A 23,650-nucleotide genomic window follows, 5' to 3' on the forward strand; every position below is an offset into this window, starting at 1 on the left:
ACAGGTGATAAAGTGATAGATCTCTCAGCCCAATTCTACTTTTTCTACATAACCCATCATACAAAATGTAATCAAATGGAAAAGTCTCTTTTTTTAACTTGTTTTATTAGTTTTAATCTTTTAACTTTATGCATCAAGCAAAAATTTAATTATATGCAACATTCTCTGACTTGAATAAATTAGTTTAACATTTAAACCTATTTTCTGCACATTCCAGCACAAAAATTAAAATATTTTTTGTGTTTACACTCACTCTTTCAAATAGATGCAAGTAAAACACAGCAAAAAATAAATAAAGTCAAATACTAGCGGTCCTTTTGCTCTATTTTCACCTGTAAAGCAGGACTAGGGTAGGCGGAGGTTTACCCTGGTGCAGGTGTGCCGCGGTCAGTTGAAGAATCCACGAGTGTCTCTGTGAGTTTCCCATTACATCGTTGCACACTCGGTGCTTGCTTGGAAGTTTAGGGTTTTTTTTCGCTGTAAAAAGAAGTTTTCTTCCCACGCACGATGGACGCTAATGTTTTTGTCACTTTTTATGGAATCAAACTCAAAGTAAGGTCAGTACTTCCACGCTTTAAACGCTGCACGCTCATACTCTCTCCCGCACTCGATATATGATCCATTGTTGATCTGCACACAGCTGTTGTCGCTAATGGCGCACTCGCTTACGTCATTGTCGTGAGACATTCTCGCAAAAAATCACGGTTTTAGTAATGCCGTAACGCAGCGTTCCTACGGGAAAGTAACGGTAATCTAATTACCGTTTTTGCAATAGTAATCCCTTATTTTACTCGTTATTTGAAAAAAGTAATCAGATTACAGTAACGCGTTACAAGTAACCCGTTACTGCCCATCTCTGATCTTATGTGCTTTCATTCATCTGGAAACGTTTACCTATTTGATTGCACAACTGACACAAATCAGTTGGGCTTGACAAACTGGTTAGATCAAGTCATCGAGTAAACAATCATCCATCAGATCAACGGTCATTTAAAGTCAAAAGAACTGTGCCACAAATGGAGTGAAAGTAAAACAAACCTATATTTCTTTGATTGTTTAATCCAGGATTTTATGTGCTATATGGTTGTCATTCACTGTGACACATGTGCTGTGGTTTCCAGATGAAGGCATGACAAGTATATTTTTATATATCTTTATTTCTGCGCCATTTTGTAATTTCCAGTGGAATTTTCAAATTTTCTTTCATGGTGAGATTTGAAGGCAAACTTACAAAATAAAAATTTTTAAAAATATATCACCCAAATAAAATTAAAAAAAAAATAGAAACTGCTCCACAAAAAAGGGCATCAGGTTGCAATAAAAAGTAGAGGATGCATAAAACAGAGGACTAAACTTTATTACCATATGAAAAAGGCATTTGGTTAATGCAGGACACATTACCTACTCACTATATTCTGCCCCTCGGTTGTTACTTTGTTGGGTTTCTTTGGCTGGCGCATTTCTCAGGTTTCCCAATAGTGGGCAGTATTACCCCTTCAGTTTGTGGCTTCTTCTTTGGTTGTTTGGTGTGCGCTACACTGCCCCCTTTGGTGATGTGTTGTAAGCAGCAGGCAAAGTTCACGCGGGCAGTGTGAGAAAATGCATGGAGCAGAAAACAAGCTGCACAACTTTAAGCCCAGTTTACATCGTTGGGGAGTTTGTTGAGCCATAATCTGTAAGTAAGCAATGTCTAACTTCATTTTCTGTAAGATTGTTACTTTCATGTTACTTAAAAGGTTATTTGAACGTATAAGGAAAGATGTTAATGGTGAATGTAAAGCATAAGGAAAGCTATGTTGCTAACTTCTGTTTTGTTTACAAAATATGTTGATACTGATGCTACGTATTATTTTACTGTATGTTCACAGTCTTACAAATTAAAAGAGGAAAAAACGGTCTTCAGTTAAAGACACAAAGACAAAGCGATGTGTCCTGTCGTTCCTGGAACCATCTCCTCTTATGTTAAGCTCGCTGCATAGGGTGAATAGCCATACATTCATCTGAGGGCAGCAGAGTAAGAAGATTATCTACCTATCAAGCACCCAAGATGTCTCAGCCTGAGGCGTCACCGCCTCTCTCCCAGATGGTGGTCCGGTCAGAGTGCCACTCACGCTCTTCACGCTCTTCACGCTCTTCACGTTCTTCACGTTCTTCACGTCGTTCATCCACCAGTCAAGCTGCAGCCCGAGCCAGAGCAGAAGCAGAAGCCGCCCGCACTAGAGCACAGTACGCCAAACGCCAGATCGACATGGAGGTTGAGAAGGCACGCATCGAGGCAACACTAAACGCTCTAAAGAAGGAGGGTGAGGCTGAAGCAGCGCTCGCCGCAGCTCATGTCCTGGAAGCGGCAGCCGATGAGGAGCATGACGCCGTTGACCTCACAGAACAAGGAGTCTCCTCTAAAACACCTCCTTCCATCAGACGCGCTCAAGATTATGTGAACGCTCACTTCGCTAACCGCAGCTTGGTAGTTAATGAAGACGGAAAGCCTGATACAAGACAACTGGTTGGTAATAACGACGCTCAGCATCTACGACAGAGTCAACCACCAGTTGCCTCCTCTCCAGGTGAACATCTCACTGACTTTGTAAATCAGAAGCAACCAAAGTCCCCTCCTATAAACAGAAAAACTGACATTTCAACCGAGCCTAAATCTTCATTGCCTCCAAAGACTGAACTCTCAGATCTCACAGCCTATCTAGCATGCCGTGATCTGCTGACAGCGGGATTCAAGGTTTTTGACAACCGTCCTGAGTCTTACTTGTCCTGGAAGTCCATTTTCCGCAACGCCATAGAAGGCCTCAACCTCAAGTTCAGCGAAGAGCTTGACCTTCTCACGAAGTGGCTCAGCGGGGAGTCACTACAACATGCGCTGAGGATCAGGGCGGTCCATGTGAACAACCCACACGCAGGTCTTCAACGTTTGTGGCAACGCCTGGACAAAAGTTTTGGTTCTCCAGAGGTAGTCGAAGCGTCACTTTTCCAACGCTTACAGTCTTTTCCAAAAATATCTAATAAGGACACTCACTTATTGCAGGAGCTTGCAGATCTCCTGTTGGAGTTAGAGTATGCACAAAGTGAAAATTATCTACCCGGCCTTAGCTTTCTGGACACCCCAAGGGGGATAAACCCGATAGTGGAAAAGCTCCCCTACGGACTCCAGGAGTCCTGGGTGAAACAGGGGACAAAATACAAAAGGGACAACGGTGCAGTTTACCCACCTTTCTCATATTTTGTTCGGTTTATAAATGATTATGCAGAAATGAAAACAGATCCTAGCTTTATGTTACAAAGTCCAAACATAGTAGCTCCAAAACCTGATAAGCCATTGTTGAAACCAACTAAATACAGAGGTGCGGTTGCAGTGAACAGAACAGATATTAGTCAAACAAATGTCACAACTCGAACGTCAGTTCTCAACCCAGACAGACAATGTCCTATTCACCACAAGCCCCATTCACTTGCCAAATGCAGGGGTTTTAGGTCAAAAACACTAGATGAAAGGAAAAGCATCCTCAAAGAACATGCTATTTGTTATAAGTGTTGTTCTTCCACAGGTCACCGAGCTAACGATTGCAAAGCCATTATCCAATGCTCGGAATGTAATAGTGACGCTCATGTGTCTGCTATGCATGCTGGTCCACCTCTGTGGACAACCAAGGACTCTAACCTCCTGCCTCAAAGCCACGGCGGGGAGTCTGATCCTTCAAGCCCTGTAACCACAACTGCTTGCACAGAGGTGTGTGGCCCAGCTCTGAAAGGCAAATCGTGCTCTAAGATTTGTTTAGTCGACGTGTATCCCCGCACAAATCCTGAAGAGAAAAGGAGGATGTACGCCATGTTGGATGATCAAAGCAACTCATCCTTAGCCAGGTCTGCTTTCTTCGACATGTTTAATGTAAAAAGCGCTATGCTCCCATACACCATGAAAACATGTGCAGGTTTGTCAGAGGCTGGAGGACGCAGAGCAACTAATTTCGTTATTCAGGATGTAAATGGGGAAGTGTCCATGGTGCTGCCCACACTAACAGAATGTGATCACATTCCAGATAATAGCGATGAGATACCCACCAAGGAGGCTGTGTCAGCTCACCCTCATCTACACGCACTCGTTTCACAGATCCCTCCTCTGGACCCAGCCGCGGACATTCTCCTCCTCTTGGGCCGGGACATCATCCAAGCTCACAAGGTTCGCAGTCAGGTAAATGGTCCAAACAGTGCACCTTATGCCCAACGCCTCGATCTGGGATGGGTGGTTGTAGGCGATGTCTGCCTCTCAGGTGCCCACAAACCCACAGTAAACTCTTTCAAGACAGACATTCTGAATAACGGGCGCCCTACCTTCCTTAACCCCTGTGCAAGCAAAATCTATATAAAAGACAAATACACAGAAAGCTGTCCTAAATTCGAGAAGACACAAGCAGAAGTAGGCAGACACATTTTCCAGCAAACAGCAGATGATGACAAAACGGCTCTGTCAGTAGAAGATGCATTATTCCTGGAAATTATGCACAGAGACTTTACTAAAGATGAGGCGAACAATTGGGTAGCTCCACTCCCATTCCGCTCCCCCAGACAGCGTTTACCCAACAATAGGGACCAAGCCCTCAGTCGCTTAATGACGCTCCGCAAAACACTGAAAAAGAAACCTGAAATGAAAGAACATTACGTTGAGTTTTTAGACAAAACTTTCAGTAAGGGCCACGCTGAACCAGCTCCAGCTTTAGCTCCAGAACAAGAATGCTGGTATCTCCCTAGTTTTGGCATTTATCACCCTCAGAAGCCAGGAAAAATTAGGGTGGTTTTTGATTCAAGTGCGCAATACAACAATGTTTCTCTCAATGATGTGCTACTAAAAGGGCCAGATCTCAATAATACTCTTGTGGGAGTTCTGATGCGTTTCAGGTCCGACCCATATGCAGTCATGGCCGACGTGGAGCAAATGTTTTACAATTTTGTTGTCAGAGAAGACCACCGCAACTACCTTCGCTTCTTGTGGTTCAAAAACCATGATCTGGATGGAGAAGTACAGGAATTCAGGATGAGAGTCCACGTGTTTGGGAACTGCCCCTCCCCATCAGTGGCCATTTACGGACTGAAACGAACAGCGATGGAGGGAGAAAAAGAACACGGCAATGATGTAAGAGAGTTCATTGAACGCCACTTTTATGTGGATGATGGACTAAAATCATTTCCTTCCACTGATGAGGCCATCAACATTCTCTGTGGGGCTCAGAAGATGCTGGCTCAGTGTAACATACGCCTGCATAAAATCTCATCCAACTGTCCTACCATCACAAACGCTTTTTCAAGTGAGGACCTTGCAGCTGACATGCAGGGCCTTGACCTTGGGCAGACACCCATGCAGCGAAGCTTGGGCTTGGGCTGGGACCTGTCTACAGACTTGTTCAGGTTCCAGATAACCGTCAATGAGAAGCCCTTTACCAAGCGTGGAGTATTGTCAGTCGTTAATAGTGTGTACGACCCACTCGGCTTTGCTGTCCCTGTCATTGTAGAGGGCAGGGTCATACTCAGAGACATTTCCACTGACATTCGTGAATGGGACACTGAACTCCCTAAAGACAAATTACAACAGTGGCAACAGTGGAAACACTCTCTCAAACATCTACAACAACTTGAGATTCCCAGAATGTTCACCTCAATACCACTCTCTGCAGCAGTAACTAAGGAAATCCATGTTTTCTGCGATGCCTCTACCAAGGCAGTGGCCGCTGTTGCCTACCTTAAACTCACAGACAGAGATGGTCATAATGAAGTGGGCTTCCTTCTCGGCAAGGCACGGCTTGCCCCAAGACCAGACATCACCATACCCAGACTTGAGCTCTGTGCAGCGGTCCTGGCTGTCGAGGTGGCAGAGTTGGTCGTGGATGAGCTGGACATCGCAGTTGATCAGGTGAGCTTCTATTCAGACTCCAAAGTAGTCCTTGGTTACATCTTCAACACAAAGAGGCGTTTTTACATCTATGTGCACAACAGAGTGGAACGCATCAGGCGATCCACACAAGCTCACCAGTGGCATTATGTGCCCACTCACTTAAATCCTGCTGATCATGCCACGCGCGCATTACCTGCTGAGCACCTTTCTACCTCCACATGGCTCAGTGGACCCGCTTTTCTTACCAAGTCAGAAACAGGTCAGTCTCAGGCAGAGTCATTTGATCTTGTAGACCCAGAGACTGACAACGAACTGCGTCAGGAGGTAACTACTTGTGTTACCACTCTTGCAAAGAATGTTCTCAGTAGTGCCAGATTCGAAAGGTTTTCTAGTTGGAATGTACTACTGAAGGCTATATCTAGACTCCGACACATTGTTCAGTCCTTTAAGCAGAACATAGAAGGCACCTGTCAGGGCTGGCACAGCTGTAGTGAGCATTTAACTGAAAAGCAGCTCGATCAAGCTAAGATCATTATCATTCGCACTGTCCAAAGAGAAGTCTATGCAGAAGACATAAGACAGCTTGAAAAGAGTATGCCCCTCAAAAGTTCAAGCCCACTTAGCAAACTGAACCCATTTCTTGACACAAATGGAATCCTCAGAGTGGGTGGGAGACTAAGACGAGCACAGTTGACTTCAGATGAAACAAATCCGATCCTCATCCCTGCCAAACACCACCTTGCCCAGCTCATTATAAGACACTTCCATGTGAAAGTATGCCATCAGGGCAGACATTTTACTGAAGGAGCAGTCAGAGCTGCAGGCTTTTGGATTGTGGGAGGAAAAAGAGCAATAAGCAAAATGATATTCAGCTGCGTGACATGTCGAAAACTAAGAGGCAGACAGCAGGAACAGATTATGGCTGAGCTACCAGAGGATAGGCTGTCCACTGACCCTCCGTTCACACATGTAGGGCTTGATGTATTCGGTCCCTGGTCTGTCACTGTCAGAAAAACGCGTGGTGGGCAAGCGGATGCAAAGCGATGGGCAGTCATATTTACGTGCATGAGTACACGGGCCATTCACATTGAAGTTATAGAATCAATGGACACGTCATCATTCATCAATGCCCTGCGTCGTTTTTTTGCCATCAGAGGTGCAGTCAAACTTCTTAGGTCCGATTGTGGGACAAATTTTGTGGGTGCCTGCAAAGAGCTGCAAATAGACAAACAGGGCTGCTACAACAGCAAACTAAACAGCTTTCTTGAAGACTCTGGCTGCAAATGGCTATTCAACCCCCCACATGCGTCGCATATGGCTGGCTCCTGGGAGCGAATGATTGGGGTCACACGCAAAATCCTTGATGCAATGCTCCTAGAACACAGGAATGCAAAGCTTACCCATGAAATACTAGTGACCTTAATGGCTGAAGTCACTGCAATAGTGAATGCTCGTCCGTTAACAGCAGTTTCTGCAGATCCAGATAACCCAGTCATCCTTACCCCAGCCATGCTGCTCACGCAAAAGGTTACGACCCCACCAATCCCACCAGGTCAGTTTGGAAACAGTGATCTGTTCAAAGCTCAATGGAGGCGCGTACAATATCTCGCTGATGTCTTCTGGAGACGATGGAAAAAAGAATACATCTCAGGACTTCAGGACCGCCGCAAATGGAAAACAGTAAAGCCTAACCTACAAACAGGAGATGTTGTTCTTTTAAGAGAGACACTCGAACATAGGAACAACTGGCCACTTGGACTTATCACCAAAACCTTTCCCAGTGAGGATGGGCTTGTAAGGAAGATAGAGGTGAGGATTTTCCGCAAGGGTGAAAACAAGTGCTACATAAGGCCTATAAGTGAGGTTGTGCTATTGGTGTCTAAGGATTGTACTTAGAAGCAGAAACTTTGTTTCATTGTATGTCACTTGCCTTTTACATGTTAGTTGAGGGTGACATTCCATGGATGTCAGGCGGGGAGTATTCTGCCCCTCGGTTGTTACTTTGTTGGGTTTCTTTGGCTGGCGCATTTCTCAGGTTTCCCAATAGTGGGCAGTATTACCCCTTCAGTTTGTGGCTTCTTCTTTGGTTGTTTGGTGTGCGCTACACTGCCCCCTTTGGTGATGTGTTGTAAGCAGCAGGCAAAGTTCACGCGGGCAGTGTGAGAAAATGCATGGAGCAGAAAACAAGCTGCACAACTTTAAGCCCAGTTTACATCGTTGGGGAGTTTGTTGAGCCATAATCTGTAAGTAAGCAATGTCTAACTTCATTTTCTGTAAGATTGTTACTTTCATGTTACTTAAAAGGTTATTTGAACGTATAAGGAAAGATGTTAATGGTGAATGTAAAGCATAAGGAAAGCTATGTTGCTAACTTCTGTTTTGTTTACAAAATATGTTGATACTGATGCTACGTATTATTTTACTGTATGTTCACAGTCTTACAAATTAAAAGAGGAAAAAACGGTCTTCAGTTAAAGACACAAAGACAAAGCGATGTGTCCTGTCGTTCCTGGAACCATCTCCTCTTATGTTAAGCTCGCTGCATAGGGTGAATAGCCATACATTCATCTGAGGGCAGCAGACACTATACTTATAAACAAGACTAAATAGTGGGCGTGTTTCACCTGAACTTTGATATAAAGCTTATAAGGTTCAAGGTTCTTTATTTGTCACATGCATAGTTAAACAAGTATAACACACAGTGAAATGTAACCTGAAAAATTAGCCAAAACTAATTGGCCAAAACTGGTTGCAATCCACAGTTGTTTCATTCGGGCAGTGTGCTTATTGAAATTTATGGCCTGAACTCCACTCCATTCCTAAATCATGCACCAACACCAAAATGTATTTTAGCTGATGGAGGACATGTTTTTTTAAATATCAAACAAAAGTTAGCCTCTACAGTGTGGTGGTGTAAGCACTTTTATGTTCTTACATCGTACATGTACCAAATACATACCAGATGATCTTACTTTCCGAACCTACTAACTGTGACAACAGTGCTTTCTGAGCTGTGTTAGCTCTCGAACACACACGGTATGGGTGAAAATAAAAATGGGTTCTTTACCTCTGAATCAGTCCTGGCCCTCTAAAAGCTCAATCAGGAGAAATATTAGCAGTCACACTTTGCAGGTATTGCACAGGGAACAAAGATTAGAAGTGTCACATCTCATTATTAACTCCTCAAGTGAGTACATAATGCAGATGAACTGTTATGATCAGTAGGAGAGTGATTTAATGGAAAAACAACTAGGCAAAAGTCACTAATAATAAATTTTGATAACATATACTGTGCTAACCTGGGATGGTGACGTGCCACTTAGATGCAATTTCCTATACCAGGGTGCAATTTTGTTCTGCTTATTCAATTCAGGGTCAACTTATCCAGTTGTCATAGGGCAAAAAGCAGAGGGTAGTCCATACAGGCTGTCATCTTGCCATATAGAGCAAACACTCAATGAAGAATTGTTAATTAACATAACTTTATGTGTGGAGAAAGACTGCAGAGGGAGGTCATGCAGACATGGGAAAAAACATGTAAAAGCCATACAAACAGACTCAGCCAGGATTTGAACCCAGGACCCAAGTGCTACACACCATGAGAATTCTTGGGGTTTCGAGGGTTTCGATATCTTACGCATGTGAAAACGAAAAACTCTGAAACTATCATTTTAGGTTGTGTGTGGTTGGTGTGGATGGTTAAAGATCACAGGATCTTCCATAAAACCATTTTTTCACTTCCATTTTCAATATCACTAAAATAGTTATGTACTGATGTAAATTTTTCTTCTGACAGGTTTCATTGGTGATCAAGCTAGGATTTTTATTTTTAACTCTGCCAAAAGCAAAAACAATCAAAACTACAATATGCAAGTTTTTGATACAATTAACAAAGACACACCTTTATACACAGGTAACACAGGTAATCATGAAGCCATTGTTGTACACTACACAACTATATAAATGACAGATCAATCAAAATCACTGATTTGCAGTGACTTAATACATTAATTCTTATAATATATATTAATATATTTTCTTTAGCTGTTGAGTAGTCCTTTATATTTAGGCATGTCATGTGCAGATGCCTTATGAGAAGCTGCTTCTGTCTTTGCTGAAACCCACAGAACAAAACCCACTGTGAGACCAGCCATTTTCATGTCTTACGTCTGAGAAACAGGATATAAAACACTCACATGCTGACACGACACCTTCATCTGTAAGGGCACATCTGAAAAAAAAATCATGATCTAAGCAGTTGGTGCAAGTAGGATTTTTTTTTGCCATCTACCCTTTTTGTACAGACCAAATGACCCACAGTGCTTTCATTAAAATGTCAATCTGTTGAATCAAGTTTTACTTTCTCTTTCCCAGCTGCTAAACCTCAACTATATCTTGTTCACACTATCTTTTGCTTCTTTTATATGCCACTACACCCCATTAATCTACAACACTGAAACCACAGACAAGTTCAGTGAGTTACTTAGATACCTGGAATAACATCATAACGTTATATAACGGGATTCATGTGGATGGTACTTTGACACCTACCAATTATGTTAACACTGCAGACTATGCACAAGGCATTGCTAATAGGGAAACAGCCAAGCATACAAGAGGTTTCTGCCTTACTAGAGCGCAAAACAGGTTGATGAAACACAAAGAGCCCAAGGTGTTCACCCACCCTCCAAGCTCTGCAGAAAACCACTGTGGAAAATATTTAATTCATTGAAGCATCAATCTCCAATGTACACAATCTAAAGGATCCTCTGCTGACATGTGGCAGCCACCACACCATAGAAGTTCCTTGTTCAGGCCCCAGTGGGTGTGACCTGATCATCTTAGTTATAGTTAGATCATGTGACCCTGAATCATCCCTTAGTTATGTTAGAATAGGTGTAGGCTGCAGGGGAACTCCCATGATGCCTTGTGTTTCTTCATCAGTGAACATTTTCACTCACTATGTATTAATAGACCTCTCTGCATTCAATCATGTCTGTTATTAATCTCTGTCTCTCTTCCACAGCATGTCTTTATTCTGTTTTCCTTCTCTCACCTCAACCGGTCACAGCAGATGGCCGCCCCTCCCTGAGCCTGGTTCTGCCGGAGGTTTCTTCCTGTTAAAAGGGTGTTTTTCCTTCCCACTGTCACCAAAGTTCCTGCTCATAGGGCGTCATATGATTGATGTTTTTTTTTCTGTATGTATTATTGTCTACCTTCCAATATAAAGTGCCACGTCTTAATACCTCTACTCATTATCAAGAACAGCACACTAGCAGACACTGTAACGTCCTGGAGAAGCCACAAAAAGACACAATTTAACTTACATTTGGAACTCAAGGTTTGGCATCTATTCTCTGTTTTCTTCCTGTGGGTTGAGGCATATCCATCCATCTTCATCCGCTTTATCCAAGGCCGGGTCGCGGGGGCAGCAGTCTAAGCAGAGAGGCCCAGACAGGGAGGAAGAAACGCTCCTTCTTGCATCTAGGATGCAGCAGTCTGTCACTGAAGAAGCTCTGCAGTCCAGCAACAAACTATTCAAACAGCTGTGTAAGTATCTACAAACTTGGTCAGCCAGACACCCACAGATGCAGGAGTTTTAAAGAGAAGTCTGCAGATGATGTGGCATTTTCCTCTTGCGCTGAAGAATTTCAGTAATTCTTCTCATCATCTGCAGCAATGTCAGTGGTAAACACTAGATGGCAGCATAGGAGAAGCTTCTTCACTCTGTGACGATCTGTGGTCATCAACTGAACAGCATGATGTTGATGTTTTATTTCTTCCTCAAACACATATTTTGAGTTAAAGTTTATGAATGGATAATAAAATTCTTCTAGCACAAACTGGCTTTATTTTGTTATAGGTGCAAATCCAGAAGAAAGCAGAGTTGTACTCATGTTCATAAAACATTATAATCAAACATTAAGTTTGAAGTACTGTACTTCTACTGTACAATATAAAGCATCCTGAGGCAACTTTTGTTGTCATTTGGTGCTATATAAATAAGATTGAATTGAAGTAAGTACAACCTGTTGACATACAACATGCTCTAAAATTTTAAAATTTCCTGTTTCAGAACAGTAAACCGATTATTTTATGCTCACGGAAATCATTCACGGCAGCACGGTGACACGGTCATTAGCACTGTTGCTGCACAACAAGAAGGTCCTGAGTTCAGTTCCAACATCAGGCCGGGGTCTCCTCCCGCCATCCAAAGACATGGAGCTTGTGGGGATAGGTTAATTGGAAAATCCAAATTGCCACTCTGTCAGTCTGCCCCAGGGCAGCTGTGGCTACAACTGTAGCTGCCTTCACCAGTGTGTGAATGTGAGAGTGAATGAATAATGGTATTGTAAAGCTTTGAGGGCCCTGAAAAGTGCTACATAAATGCAATCCATTATTATTATTATTATTATTACTAGGTGTGAATGTGAGTGCGAATGGTTGTCTGTCCCTGTGTGTTGGCCCTGGCGACCCGCCTCTCGCCCTATGACAGCTTGGATAGGCTCCAGCTCCCCCCGCGACCCTGAAAAGGAGAAGTGGAAGCGAATGGATGGATGAAATCATTCACACATCCTGACTTCTTCACTTTTCTTGTTAAGCATGTGCACACAAATGTTTCTGTCCCATCATGCTTTGCAGGAATGTCATTTTTTCAGTATAAGCAGTCTAAAAAAAGTACCCTGTGGGTTTTACTTTAGTGGAACCAGGTACAGTCACAGTACATCAAAGTAGTGCATGACTTCAGAGACTGTCGTGGTCCTGAGTCTGGTGACTCAGGGTTTTGTGTTTCTTTAATATGATCTTGTTTATTCTGATTGTGTTCTCCATTAAGATTTAACATCTGTTAGGTTTCTGTTCTGTGCCTGTCCTGGTCTCTCTTCTCTGTGTTCCCTCTGTCTGTCTATGATGTCATTATGTCTGCTCGTGAGTCTGTGTCTGTTTACTTCTGTGTCACGTCTGGGTCTCTGTGTCTGTCGTGTACTTCCTGTTTTACTTTGTAGGTCTGTGCCTTATGTTAGTGCATTCAGCTATGTGCTCTCCCTGTCTCGTCAGTGTGATCAGCGTCAGCCGTGTCTTCCAGCTGTTTCCTCGTTGCTCTGTTCACCTCTTGTATTATTTAGTGTCTGCATCTTCCCCTGCTGGTTGTTCCATCATACCCTCACTTTCACTGTGTGTTCTGTTTGCCAGCCTGTTTAGTTTGTTCTGTGTTCCCAGTTTAGTTAGTTGTTTTTTTTGTTTTGTTCAGTTTCTTTCCAGCAGTAAAGCTGAGCATTTTGAGTTACTTCTGCCTCCGTGAGTCCTGCGTTTTAGGTCCTCTCTTCCTGCCTGCCTGCACACATTCATGACATTAACCTTGGAAAACAAAACTCTTAATAATAATAATTATAATTTCCACATTTTTAGACTGTGCATCACTGTTTCAGTGATGCATTTTCTTTTTCTTACTTCCAACAACTAAGTTACATATGGTCTGTATGTCTTTCAGTTTCATATTGTTTTGTGATATTTGGCTGACAAAATGAAGTTTAAAAATTTTTTCTCTGACATAAAATGCACTTTTGGACATCCTGTATTTTACACACACATTTCAATTATCTACTACTTCTTTAAATGCACACATTATAAATGTAATTGAATTTATTTAATTACTTCCCTCTTTGTATATTGAGATTCATATCACTAAACATGATAGAAACATATATTATTTTTAGATTTAGATAAGACACAGGAGGACAGACGCTTTTTATCACCTTTAAAAATCACCTTTAAACCTTATTTTTAGGAAGTAGTTTGGTGGTATTTAGGCTTGTTTCCTGTTCATCTTTCACATCGACTGCAAAGGTTCCACTCAATATTACCCCACTCTACCCTTTAGATTTTTGTTTTTTCTGTCGCATGCAAATCATGGCATGGAGGCATCACCAGGGCTCAGCTGATGAAATGTTACAGCATGTACCATTTACAGCAAGGTGCAGCACAGTACAAACAAACAAATGTGGAAAGTCAACTCCATTCATTTGTACTTTATTTACAGCATGGTACACGCTTACACTTATGCTAGTACGTACGGTAGTAGACCGTGAGTACTACATTTCAGTTAGACACCTGCTCATTATACCAGTTCACAATTTTATTTCTCTGCTGACCACAAACAAGGTGTGTAGGCTTAAAAGTCATGTGGCATTTCATATTAGCAGCCGAGTTCTCCTTATAAGCATTCAGCAGCTCTTTTTCATGAACAGCATTTATAAACATGTAAAAGAACAAGGCAAATGGAAAAATTTAGTTTTACTTTCAATCCCTAAATAACATTTGTTAACTTTTGTTAGCATAGAAAGTTATAAGTACTCTCAGCTGTGTGGGTCAGACTGCACCTAACTGAACCTATGCAAGATGTAACAATTTAAAGACATGCACAGTATACCTATCTAAAATAACCTGTCTTTCTTCATTGTTTTCACTCAGACATAAGCAGACATCAGCGTGCCGTTTAACGATTTAACGATCCTCCTACTGTTAGCTCTTTCTCTCTGCAACCTGCAAAGCACACAGGAAGTAGAGAACATATAGAAGACCTTCTGGCTATTTAAAAAAAAAAGCATAGAAATTCATTGCAGTGGTTCATGTTAAAGCTTCAAATACTGACATCATCCAACAGTTTCCAAATGAGACTGAGGCGGAGTATAAGAGAGCCCGCCACGAACTGCAGAAGTCCATCAGAGCAGCAAAGAGGCCCCACTCGTAAAAACTTGATGGCTATTACCTCAACAACAACATGTGCAGCATGTGGCAGGGAATTCAAACAAAGGGGAACCTTTGGGAACAAAGGGCGCACTGACAGAGGCGAGGCTGCCAGACACTGGCGCCACCAGGCCCTCTGACCACCACCAGTAGGCAACGGGTGAAGTGTCTTGCCCAAGGACACAACGAACGAGACTGTCCAAGCCGGGGATCAAACCGGTAACCTTCTGATTATGAGGCGAACTCCCAACTTTTGAGCCACGATCACCCCATAATAAATGTGGCGTTATAAGTTGTTGCCCTTCTAAATCATTTGCTGTAATAAGTTTTGTTCATTTATGAAATGCAATTATGAAAAACATAATGTATCAAATTTAAAACAGTTACCGTATTTCCCGGACTACAAAGCGCACCTGAATATTAGCCGCACAAGCTAAAATCAGGGGAAAATCCTGTTTTGTACATACATTAGCCGCACCTGACTAAAAGCCGCAGGTGTTTCAATGTTGACTTATCATATGTAAGAGAATATGCACAAAGCAAATTGTCAGGAAAGAGATGGCTGTTTGGAGACACATCACTTTTATTAATATTTTGAAAAATAAGTTATGGGTACATATTTGCACAACTTTTTAGGTATATGTACAAGTAGCGGTAATTACAAGTACGAAACATGTGCTGTGCTTCATAAACGAGTAACAAATGTAGTACATAACAATAACCTACAGCACACCAGAAAAATAGATTCAGACTACCTTTTAGGCTCAGGTGGATGGATGGATGTTTTCACACTTTTCCACGCTGTCAGATTCCACCGGTGGAGTTGAGCATAACTTGCTTTTCGCAAGTTTATTGCTGCACACCATCCACGACTCCCGCTGAACGCGTAGCGCTACTTTGAAGTTTGTTTTTCGTGCTACTTGTACGGCACTATGTTGCCTGGCGGATGGACATGTGACCAACATACCACTCTTGAACACCGATACTGTGTGTCTGATCACATGCCCTTCCGCCAGGCAACGTAGTGCCGTACAACAGCGGAACAAACAAAACAAATCGTCTTACGATATGACAAAAATCAGGGACAATCCATAGAAAAGCCGCACCTGACTAAAAGCCGCAGGGTTCAAAGCTTGTGGAAAAAGTAGCGGCTTATAGCCCGACAATTACGGTATGTGTCCTGTTTGCTACTGTTGGTTTATATATTTTAAATATCCCACTCACGTGCAAACACACTGCTTGAGCTGTCAAGTAGCTGACCATGTGACCACCAGTTAAAAATAAATCTGAGGTGCACAATGCCACATAGCATTTTCATTATGCAAAACACCTTGAGCTCCTATATGTTGAACTGAAGGTGGTCAGCTGCATACATTTTTGTCTCTGGGTTTCAAGTGTGGTTATTGTCAGAGATGTTAAAAAGGAAGCTGGTTACGTGTGTCTTTCTGTCTGTGAGAACATCTTCAGCTGCTGAAACACAGTGTAACAATGACTAAATAATGACAAGACTTTCGAAAATGCTCCAAAACCTCAGATATATTTAAGTCTTACTCACTAATTTCTGTCTGTAGCACTTAAGTGATGGACTCCTCAACACATTTTCTTTTTCTTTGATTATTATTATTATTTTTATTCCACTAGCCTTTTAAGCAGCTAGGGATGTTATATTTTCAATATGTTCACATTTTAGGTAGAATACCTTTCATCATTCTAGGTTTTGTGATCGGTGTAATCATCACCTGATGAAAATTGTTTCCTCAGCTTCACTAGCACACATCAAGAACAATCTCAAAGTGCAGAGAGTGTAAAAAAAAAAAAGCACTTGTGACGTTATGTATTATGTAAATATTTTGTAAGTATTATGAGGTTACTGTGTTGCATACCAATCAATATGATCCAATTTGTAATGTTTCTGCTCCTAGAACTTCTTCGGTAATTTCATGACAGCAACATGTAATATTTATTCACAACCCCAACTATAAAAATTATATTATGACATTATCATTTTAAGTAGTAACCACCTAAGAACAGACTAAAATTACAGACTGAAAACATTGTAGCATGGGCATGTATTAATTAGTTTTCAGAATATGCTAAAGAGATGTGCAAGTCTGCATTTCTCCTCTGGATTGACATTGGAAAGGACAGGGAAACTAGTGCTTATTATTATTATTTGTTTTAAAGGCTAAAAAAAAAGTTCCATAATGACATACCGCATGGTTTTAAATTGTCGATAAAATATGTGATCCCATAATATACAATGTGACCTAGAATGTGACCCCATAAACGACTTCCCTAAACCGGCTGGTCTGGGACTCCAGCAGTTCATCTAAACAAAAGGCACTTAGACTAAAACAGATATACTTGTGTTTGCTATACCATAAAACAATAAAAGAAGGTACAACCTCTTCTTGTGACCCCAGGATGTGAGTGTGTATGTGTGTATGCCAGAAGGCATACAGAGCCTTTGCAGACTACTAAGGATCAGACCCCTATCAATATGACATCGATTATAAACTCTAAGCATATATGAGTAAATATTTCTAAGCATTTAGAAATGCTGAGGTGACTCAATAGTCAAAAGACTGTTGAGTCACCTCAGCATTCTTTTCCGCCCTGTTTGACATTTATGCTAGAAATGTTTCCAGTTCTGAACACCTTTTTTTTTTTTTTTTTTTTTGCCTGTCCCGTTTGGCTCTTTTGCCATCAGAATTATTGTCTAAAGGCAAAGAAAGATGCCCAACGGATTTACTTTACCAAATTGACCATCCCAGCCTTGCCGTAATGGTCCATTTGATTCACCTTTTATTGTTTATTTTATTTTCACTTGCTGAATACGGGACAGACTTGACTGGGGGAAAGAAGGGGAGAAAGAAAGAGAAAGAGCTGAGAAGAGGGACAGGGGAGAAGGGCAAAAAAACAAAAACCAACAGAATGGGCAGAAAAAGAAAAAAAAAATGCATATATCGATCACCTGGATCACCTGTTGAGAAAGAAAAAGGAAAACAAGCAGAAGAAAACAAGAGTAATAGAATAAACAACATCACAATGATATATGGGAATATGACAGTAAATACTAAATATTAAACATTATTGTGCAGCACATAAGATCAACAGAACACAGTGTGCTTTGAGGTAGGAGCCAAAAAGGGTGTAGTTTGTGGGTGTGATCACCCGTGTGTACACCTGTGAGCATGGACGCACTTGTTTTTTTAAAAGGTTCCTTCATGTAATGATCTGCTAGAGGGTGTGGGGGGGCCACAGCCCCGTCCTCCAGGGCATGAAGCAGGTATGGAGGAGATCAAAACTCCAGACATCCAGAGGCCCCCAGAACACAAGAGACCAAGGAAGACCAACAGAGGGGCAGCTGCACCACTGTCCCAGAAAGAGCTGAGGAGTCCCAGATGAGGGCTCATTCAGCAGCCGCGGAGCAGAAGCCAGGGGGAGTTGCAGTGACGCGCCCGTGAGCTCCGTCGGCAGCCAGCTGTGCCTGAGTGACCGAGCCCCAGGCCGAGAGGCCAGGGGCACCCCACCTCCGAAGTGGCCCGAGCGAGCCCCAGGCTCCAGGCCCCGATAAGCGGCCGCCAAGGAGTGAGCCGGTGTGTACCCGGACGCCCATCCCTAGAACACCTTATTTCTGACAGGTTCACTGCAAAGATTTTTATACTCAGCATCTGTTAATCACCCTAAATTAGTGTAGGAGTACACAGTTGACAAATGTATTAACAGTCATCGTATTCCTCATTGATCTCATTCAATGGTAAACTGCATCCTACGAGCAAACAAATGAACTGTTAACAGTCAAAAGAGAAATTAACATTTTCAAAATCATTCCAGTTTTGCGGTGATCACACTTCTTCTGTGCAGAATGGTTTGAGTTAGGCAGGGCATCATAAATGTCTCTTCCAGTTCCTTCCATCACTGTCCATAGGACTAGAGTCCAAATGTATGTAGAATAGGAATTCAAACATACCAGGTGGTTTTGTTGTTTGGCGACATGGCTTTCAGCTATCTTCAAAGCTGCAGGCCTCATCAGCACTCCTGTTTTAAGGCCTCTTTCAACCCCCATCACCTCACTTCAGGCCTTCGTCCTTTTGGGGATACTTATAACTCCTCTATTGTCCATTCATCTCTGCAGAAAACCCCTTTGTGAAAAGGAAATTGGATCCAGTCTTCTTATTGCTGTTATGATCCCACCTGTTGAGTCATCTCAGCAGTCTTGTAGAAGTGGTCATGATGCAAATGACAACAGCAATGACACAAAGGAAGACCCTCTTCAGAGTGTCACTGCATGTATAGCACAGTGACACAGCATTAGGTGATGTTGTGATGCCCTCACAGTCTGTTCTCTAAAACCTAAAAGAGAATTATGGATTTGATCAACTGGTCTCTGAATGCAATTGACACCTCTTCTCAACGAGAAGTTTGGGCTCGGGTGAGCCTGACTGCTGAAGATATCTACCTATTCGGAACCGTGATAACAGGGTTCTTGCTGATCTGAGCTGGCTTGGCCCTGACTTATCGAAGAATTAAGGAAGCGGAACGGGCTGTTCAAACTCCCACAAGGCTGCCCGCTGGGATTGAAATGATGGGACGAGGCGTGAGTTTCTCAAAATGGGCTCATTGAGTGCAGCACGGAGAAGATCTTGGAGAACGCACGGCTGCCGTGAATACTCAGAATAAGACCTCTGAGTGAAAAACTGGATTACATCTGGAGAGGCTAGCTCAAACAACACCTTTGAGCGCAAATTCGATCACATCTTGGGGAAGTGCACTGCGGTCGTGAGTTCTCAGAACCTGCTCTTTGAGCAAAAAGAACGACAACATCACGGAACGTAAGTTTTTAGAAAGATCACGGCTCTCCAACGGGAGATTGAGAGACCAGTGTTGGACTGTTAGAACAGCTTTGAAATTCATATGAGCTGTTCGAACTAAAGTAAAAACCATCATCAATTCGGCGCCAGCTGCGGCCTCAAGGGTGGAGCTGAACAAAACACCCTGATAACGACTGTGTTTAGACTGTTCCCCCCATTCCATGCAAGGCCACCTGGGTTGGCTGGAAGACTGTTTACTTAGCCTGGCAGGGCGAAGGACACTGTCTCAGCTGAACTCTGGACACACACATGCACACATACACTGATATGCACACACTGATCCCCCCTCCCTTTCCAAACGCCTTCAATGCTTGTCCCCTCCCGGGGAAGATGGCAGTTGACTACACCAGCGCAAACATGCTGCAGGACCAGATGCGCTGTCTACACCGGCTCTCTCTTACCCTTTACCCGCCCCTGTTGCTTGTCTTGTGTTTCTATGGTGTATTGATAGTCATGTGCTTTTTGTGCTGAGGTGTTTTTTCTGTTATCAAACTGTTCTCCCACTAGGAGCTCAGTCTGAGTGGAGATTTTTTTCTCCTCCTTTTACCTCATGTTATGTATTTTTGTTGTTTTTTTCCTATCAGCCTACCTTTCTGACATGTCTCCCCAATGTGATGTTTGTGTAAAGTTGGTCAGAAGGTTCCTTTGTAAGTGCGCATGCGCCATTAGCGTGCTGCCTGCTGTAACCCTAATTTCCTTCGGGATTAATTAAGTATCCTGATTCTGATTGTGCAAGGCCATGAAACCAATCATGATTTAATTAACATAGGAAAAAAACACTTCTTGCAACAGCATACTGAGGGGAGTGAGTTCACTCTTTGCCATTCTGATGGGACCAGGTGGAGTAAGGAGGACTTGCACAAGGAATACACAACCGTTTCTGATATTACACTGTGGCAGCAAGGACGGACCACACTTCAACACTTTTCAGCATCTTTATGACAGTTGCTTGTTTAGACGACTCCTGGCTGCAGCTTTTCAGCTCACAGATATTCGTACACATGGCTTCATCTTAAGCTGAACCCTCAATGCAGCTTTCCAACGTGGCTGACACTCTTGTAGTCATAGTACTCTCTTGTAGTCACTTGTCAGTCCACGACACAAGTTTGTCCACTTAAAACATCGCTCTTTCAGATATTTTTTGATGAACTGCCAAAGAGCCAATTTTACCCCCCAGTACAGAAGACTCTGCATGTGGATCTGATCCAGCACATGTCAGGAGAGCGCACAAATGATTGTGAAGAAGCTACGGACATTTGATAGCAGGTCTTAGATAATCGTGAGTTATTGTGTCTGATGGTGAAAAGCACAAAGATTTTGGAAGAGCCATACAGGCACTGTGGAAACAGTAAAGATGTGTATGTTCTCCAAAACTGTTTTGTGAGATCTTTTTTATTTCTTGTTTTTTTAAAATGTGACACATTTAATGTGATCTTCAAAGAACATTATTTTAATAAAACTTTTATTCCTAATCTTTGAAAGTATCTCAGATTTTGTCAAATCGATTTTTATGAATAAAGTGATATCAATTCATTAAATCCTGGATCCATTTTTTAAAATAAATGCATTTTGCCAGGAATACCAGAATCTCATATCAGAACCTCACAAAACTATTTCAGCAACCACCAAACAGCTAACACATAAATAGAATAGAATAGAATAGAATAGAATAGAATAGAATAGAATAGAATAGAATAGAATTCAACTTTATTGTCATTGCACATGCACAGGTACAGGGCAACGAAATGCAGTTTGCATCCATCCAGAAGTGCTTTAGTGATATAGATATATTACAATATATATTAGCAATAATATAGATATGTGAGTATATTACAGAAATGGGTCTATTATGGTATGTTATAATGTACACGGTATGAAGTATGTTGTGAATATTCTATAACTATAAGTATGTACAGGCTGTAGTGAGTACAAGCTATGTACAGGATATGAACAGGATATAAATATGAAAAACTATACAGAATATGAAATAAATAACTTTACAGAATCTGGGATATACAGCTATACAGAAATGGGAACTATGCAAGTTGTAAACAGTTGTAGGATTAAAGATTATCGAATGTACAGAATGATTATTTACACAGAGCTATACAGTAGTGCAGTTAAGATAAGTGAGGGTGTAGATAGTTTCTACAGAGGCTATATAAAGTGCTAGTGGTTGTGAGTGGTGGTTCAGTCCATGTTATTATTGTGTGTTTGAGGGTACAGTTGTCCATTGTGGGTGTGTGTATGTTCAGTCCATGAGTTTAACGTGGGTCAGATGTCAGGAGGCAGAGTTCAGGAGTCTGACAGCTGTGGGGAAGAAGCTGTTCCGGTACCTGGTGGTCTTAGTCCGGAGGCTCCTGTGGCGCCTCCCAGAGGGCAGGAGGGTGAAGAGTCCATGTGATGGGTGACTGGGGTCTTTGATGATTTTCCCAGCCCTTTTCAGACACCGCTTCCTGTAGATGTCTTTTATGGCAGGAAGTGGTGCTCCGGCGATGCGCTGGGCAGTTTTCACGACCCTCTGCAACGCCTTCCGGTCCGAGGCAGAGCAGTTCCCGTACCAGACTGTTATACAGTTGGTCAGGATGCTCTCGATGGTGCAGCGATAGAAGTTCACCAGGATGTCTGAGGACAGGTGGTTCTTCCTCAGAGTCCTCAAGAAGAAGAGGCGCTGGTGAGCCTTCTTGACCAGCTTGGAGCAGTTGGTCGTCCAGGTGAGATCCTCGGAGATGTGGACTCCCAGGAACTTGAAGCTGCTCACACGCTCCACAGCCGTCCCCTTAATGTGGATGGGTGGATGTGGGTCAGCATTCCTCCTGTAGTCCACGATGAGCTCCTTGGTCTTCTCGGTGTTAAGCAGCAGGTTGTTTCTGTCGCACCACTCAGCCAGACGATCCACCTCCTCCCTGTAGGCGGCCTCATCGTTGTCACTGATGAGGCCAATCACCGTGGTGTCATCTGCAAACTTAATGATGGTGTTGGAACCATCAGCAGGTCTGCAGTCGTGGGTGAAGAGGGAGTAGAGGAAAGGGCTCATCACACAGCCTTGTGGTACACCGGTGTTCATTGTGATGGTAGATGAGCAGCGGTTATCCAGCCGGACATGTTGGGGGCGGTTGGTCAGGAAGTCCAGTAACCATTTGCAGATGAGGGAACTGATACCCAGGTCTGTCAGTTTCCTGATGAGTTGTGAGGGGTGGATTGTATTGAATGCTGAACTGAAGTCTATAAACAGCATTCTGGCGTAGGTGTTGTTGTTGTCCAGGTGTGAGAGGACAGAGTGCATTGCGATGGAGACTGCATCCTCTGTGCTCCTGTTCCGGCGGTATGCGAATTGGTGGGGGTCCAGGGTGGGGGGGAGACAGGATTTGAAGTGTGCTAGGACCAGTCGCTCTAAGCACTTAGTGATGATGGGGGTGAGTGCTACTAATCATTGAGGCAAGATGGGTTGGAGTTTTTGGGTATCGGGACGATGGAGTTGGATTTGAAGCAGGCCGGTACCACAGCGTGGGCCAAGGACAGATTGAATATGTCTGTGAGCACTCCTGCAAGCTCCCCAGAACACGCTCTGAGAACACGCCCGGGGATGCCATCAGGGCCTGCAGCCTTGTGGACATTGATCCTGCTCAGCACCGCTCCTACATCGGTGGGGGAGAGAGTCATAGGTTGGTGGTCTGGCGTCATGTCTGCTTTGGTTGTGGTTGTGGGGTTCCCTCGCTCAAAACGAGCATAAAAGTTGTTGAGCTCGTTGAGGAAGGAGACATCAGAGGATGCGGGGGAGGGTTTGGTGGTCCTGTAGTCTGTGATGGTCTGGAGTCCTTGCCACATGCGTCGGGGGTTGGAGTTGGAGAAGTGTTCTTCTACCTTCTTTTTGTAATGGTGTTTGGCTTTTTTGATGCCCTTCTTTAGATTAGCCCTGGCTGTACTGTAGGCGTGTGCATCTCCTGACCTAAAGGCAGTGTTGCGGGCCTTCAGGAGGAGACGAACATCCCGGTTCATCCAAGGCTTCTGGTTGGGGTACATGGTGATCCGTTTCTGGGTGGTGACACTGTCTGTGGTTTTGGAGATGTAATCCAGTACAGATGAGGCGTACTGGTCCAGGTCTGTGTGGGTGAACATATTCCAGTCTGTGTTT

At 43.0% G+C, this 23,650-nt stretch overlaps 2 protein-coding genes across 2 annotated transcripts; both read left to right on the forward strand.

Moving 5' to 3' along the window:
* The first annotated feature begins 1,427 nt into the window (after positions 1-1,427).
* Positions 1,428-5,550, forward strand: LOC146673680 (uncharacterized). The gene is made up of 3 exons (XM_085400987.1): positions 1,428-1,675; positions 1,869-5,460; positions 5,517-5,550. The coding sequence occupies exons 2-3, from the start codon at positions 2,048-2,050 to the stop codon at positions 5,548-5,550; spliced, it is 3,447 nt and encodes a 1,148-aa protein (XP_085257113.1). The 5' UTR covers positions 1,428-1,675; positions 1,869-2,047.
* On the forward strand, positions 5,531-8,455 carry LOC146673681 (uncharacterized). Its single transcript, XM_085391099.1, has 2 exons — positions 5,531-8,139; positions 8,333-8,455. The coding sequence occupies exon 1, from the start codon at positions 5,651-5,653 to the stop codon at positions 7,790-7,792; it is 2,142 nt and encodes a 713-aa protein (XP_085247225.1). The 5' UTR covers positions 5,531-5,650; the 3' UTR covers positions 7,793-8,139; positions 8,333-8,455.
* Positions 8,456-23,650: the final 15,195 nt, after the last annotated feature.

The sequence above is a fragment of the Rhamphochromis longiceps genome, linkage group LG3, assembly GCF_057381845.1.
Source record: "Rhamphochromis longiceps isolate RC_006_pf linkage group LG3, R_longiceps_female_GT1.1, whole genome shotgun sequence".
NCBI lineage: Eukaryota > Metazoa > Chordata > Actinopteri > Cichliformes > Cichlidae > Rhamphochromis > Rhamphochromis longiceps.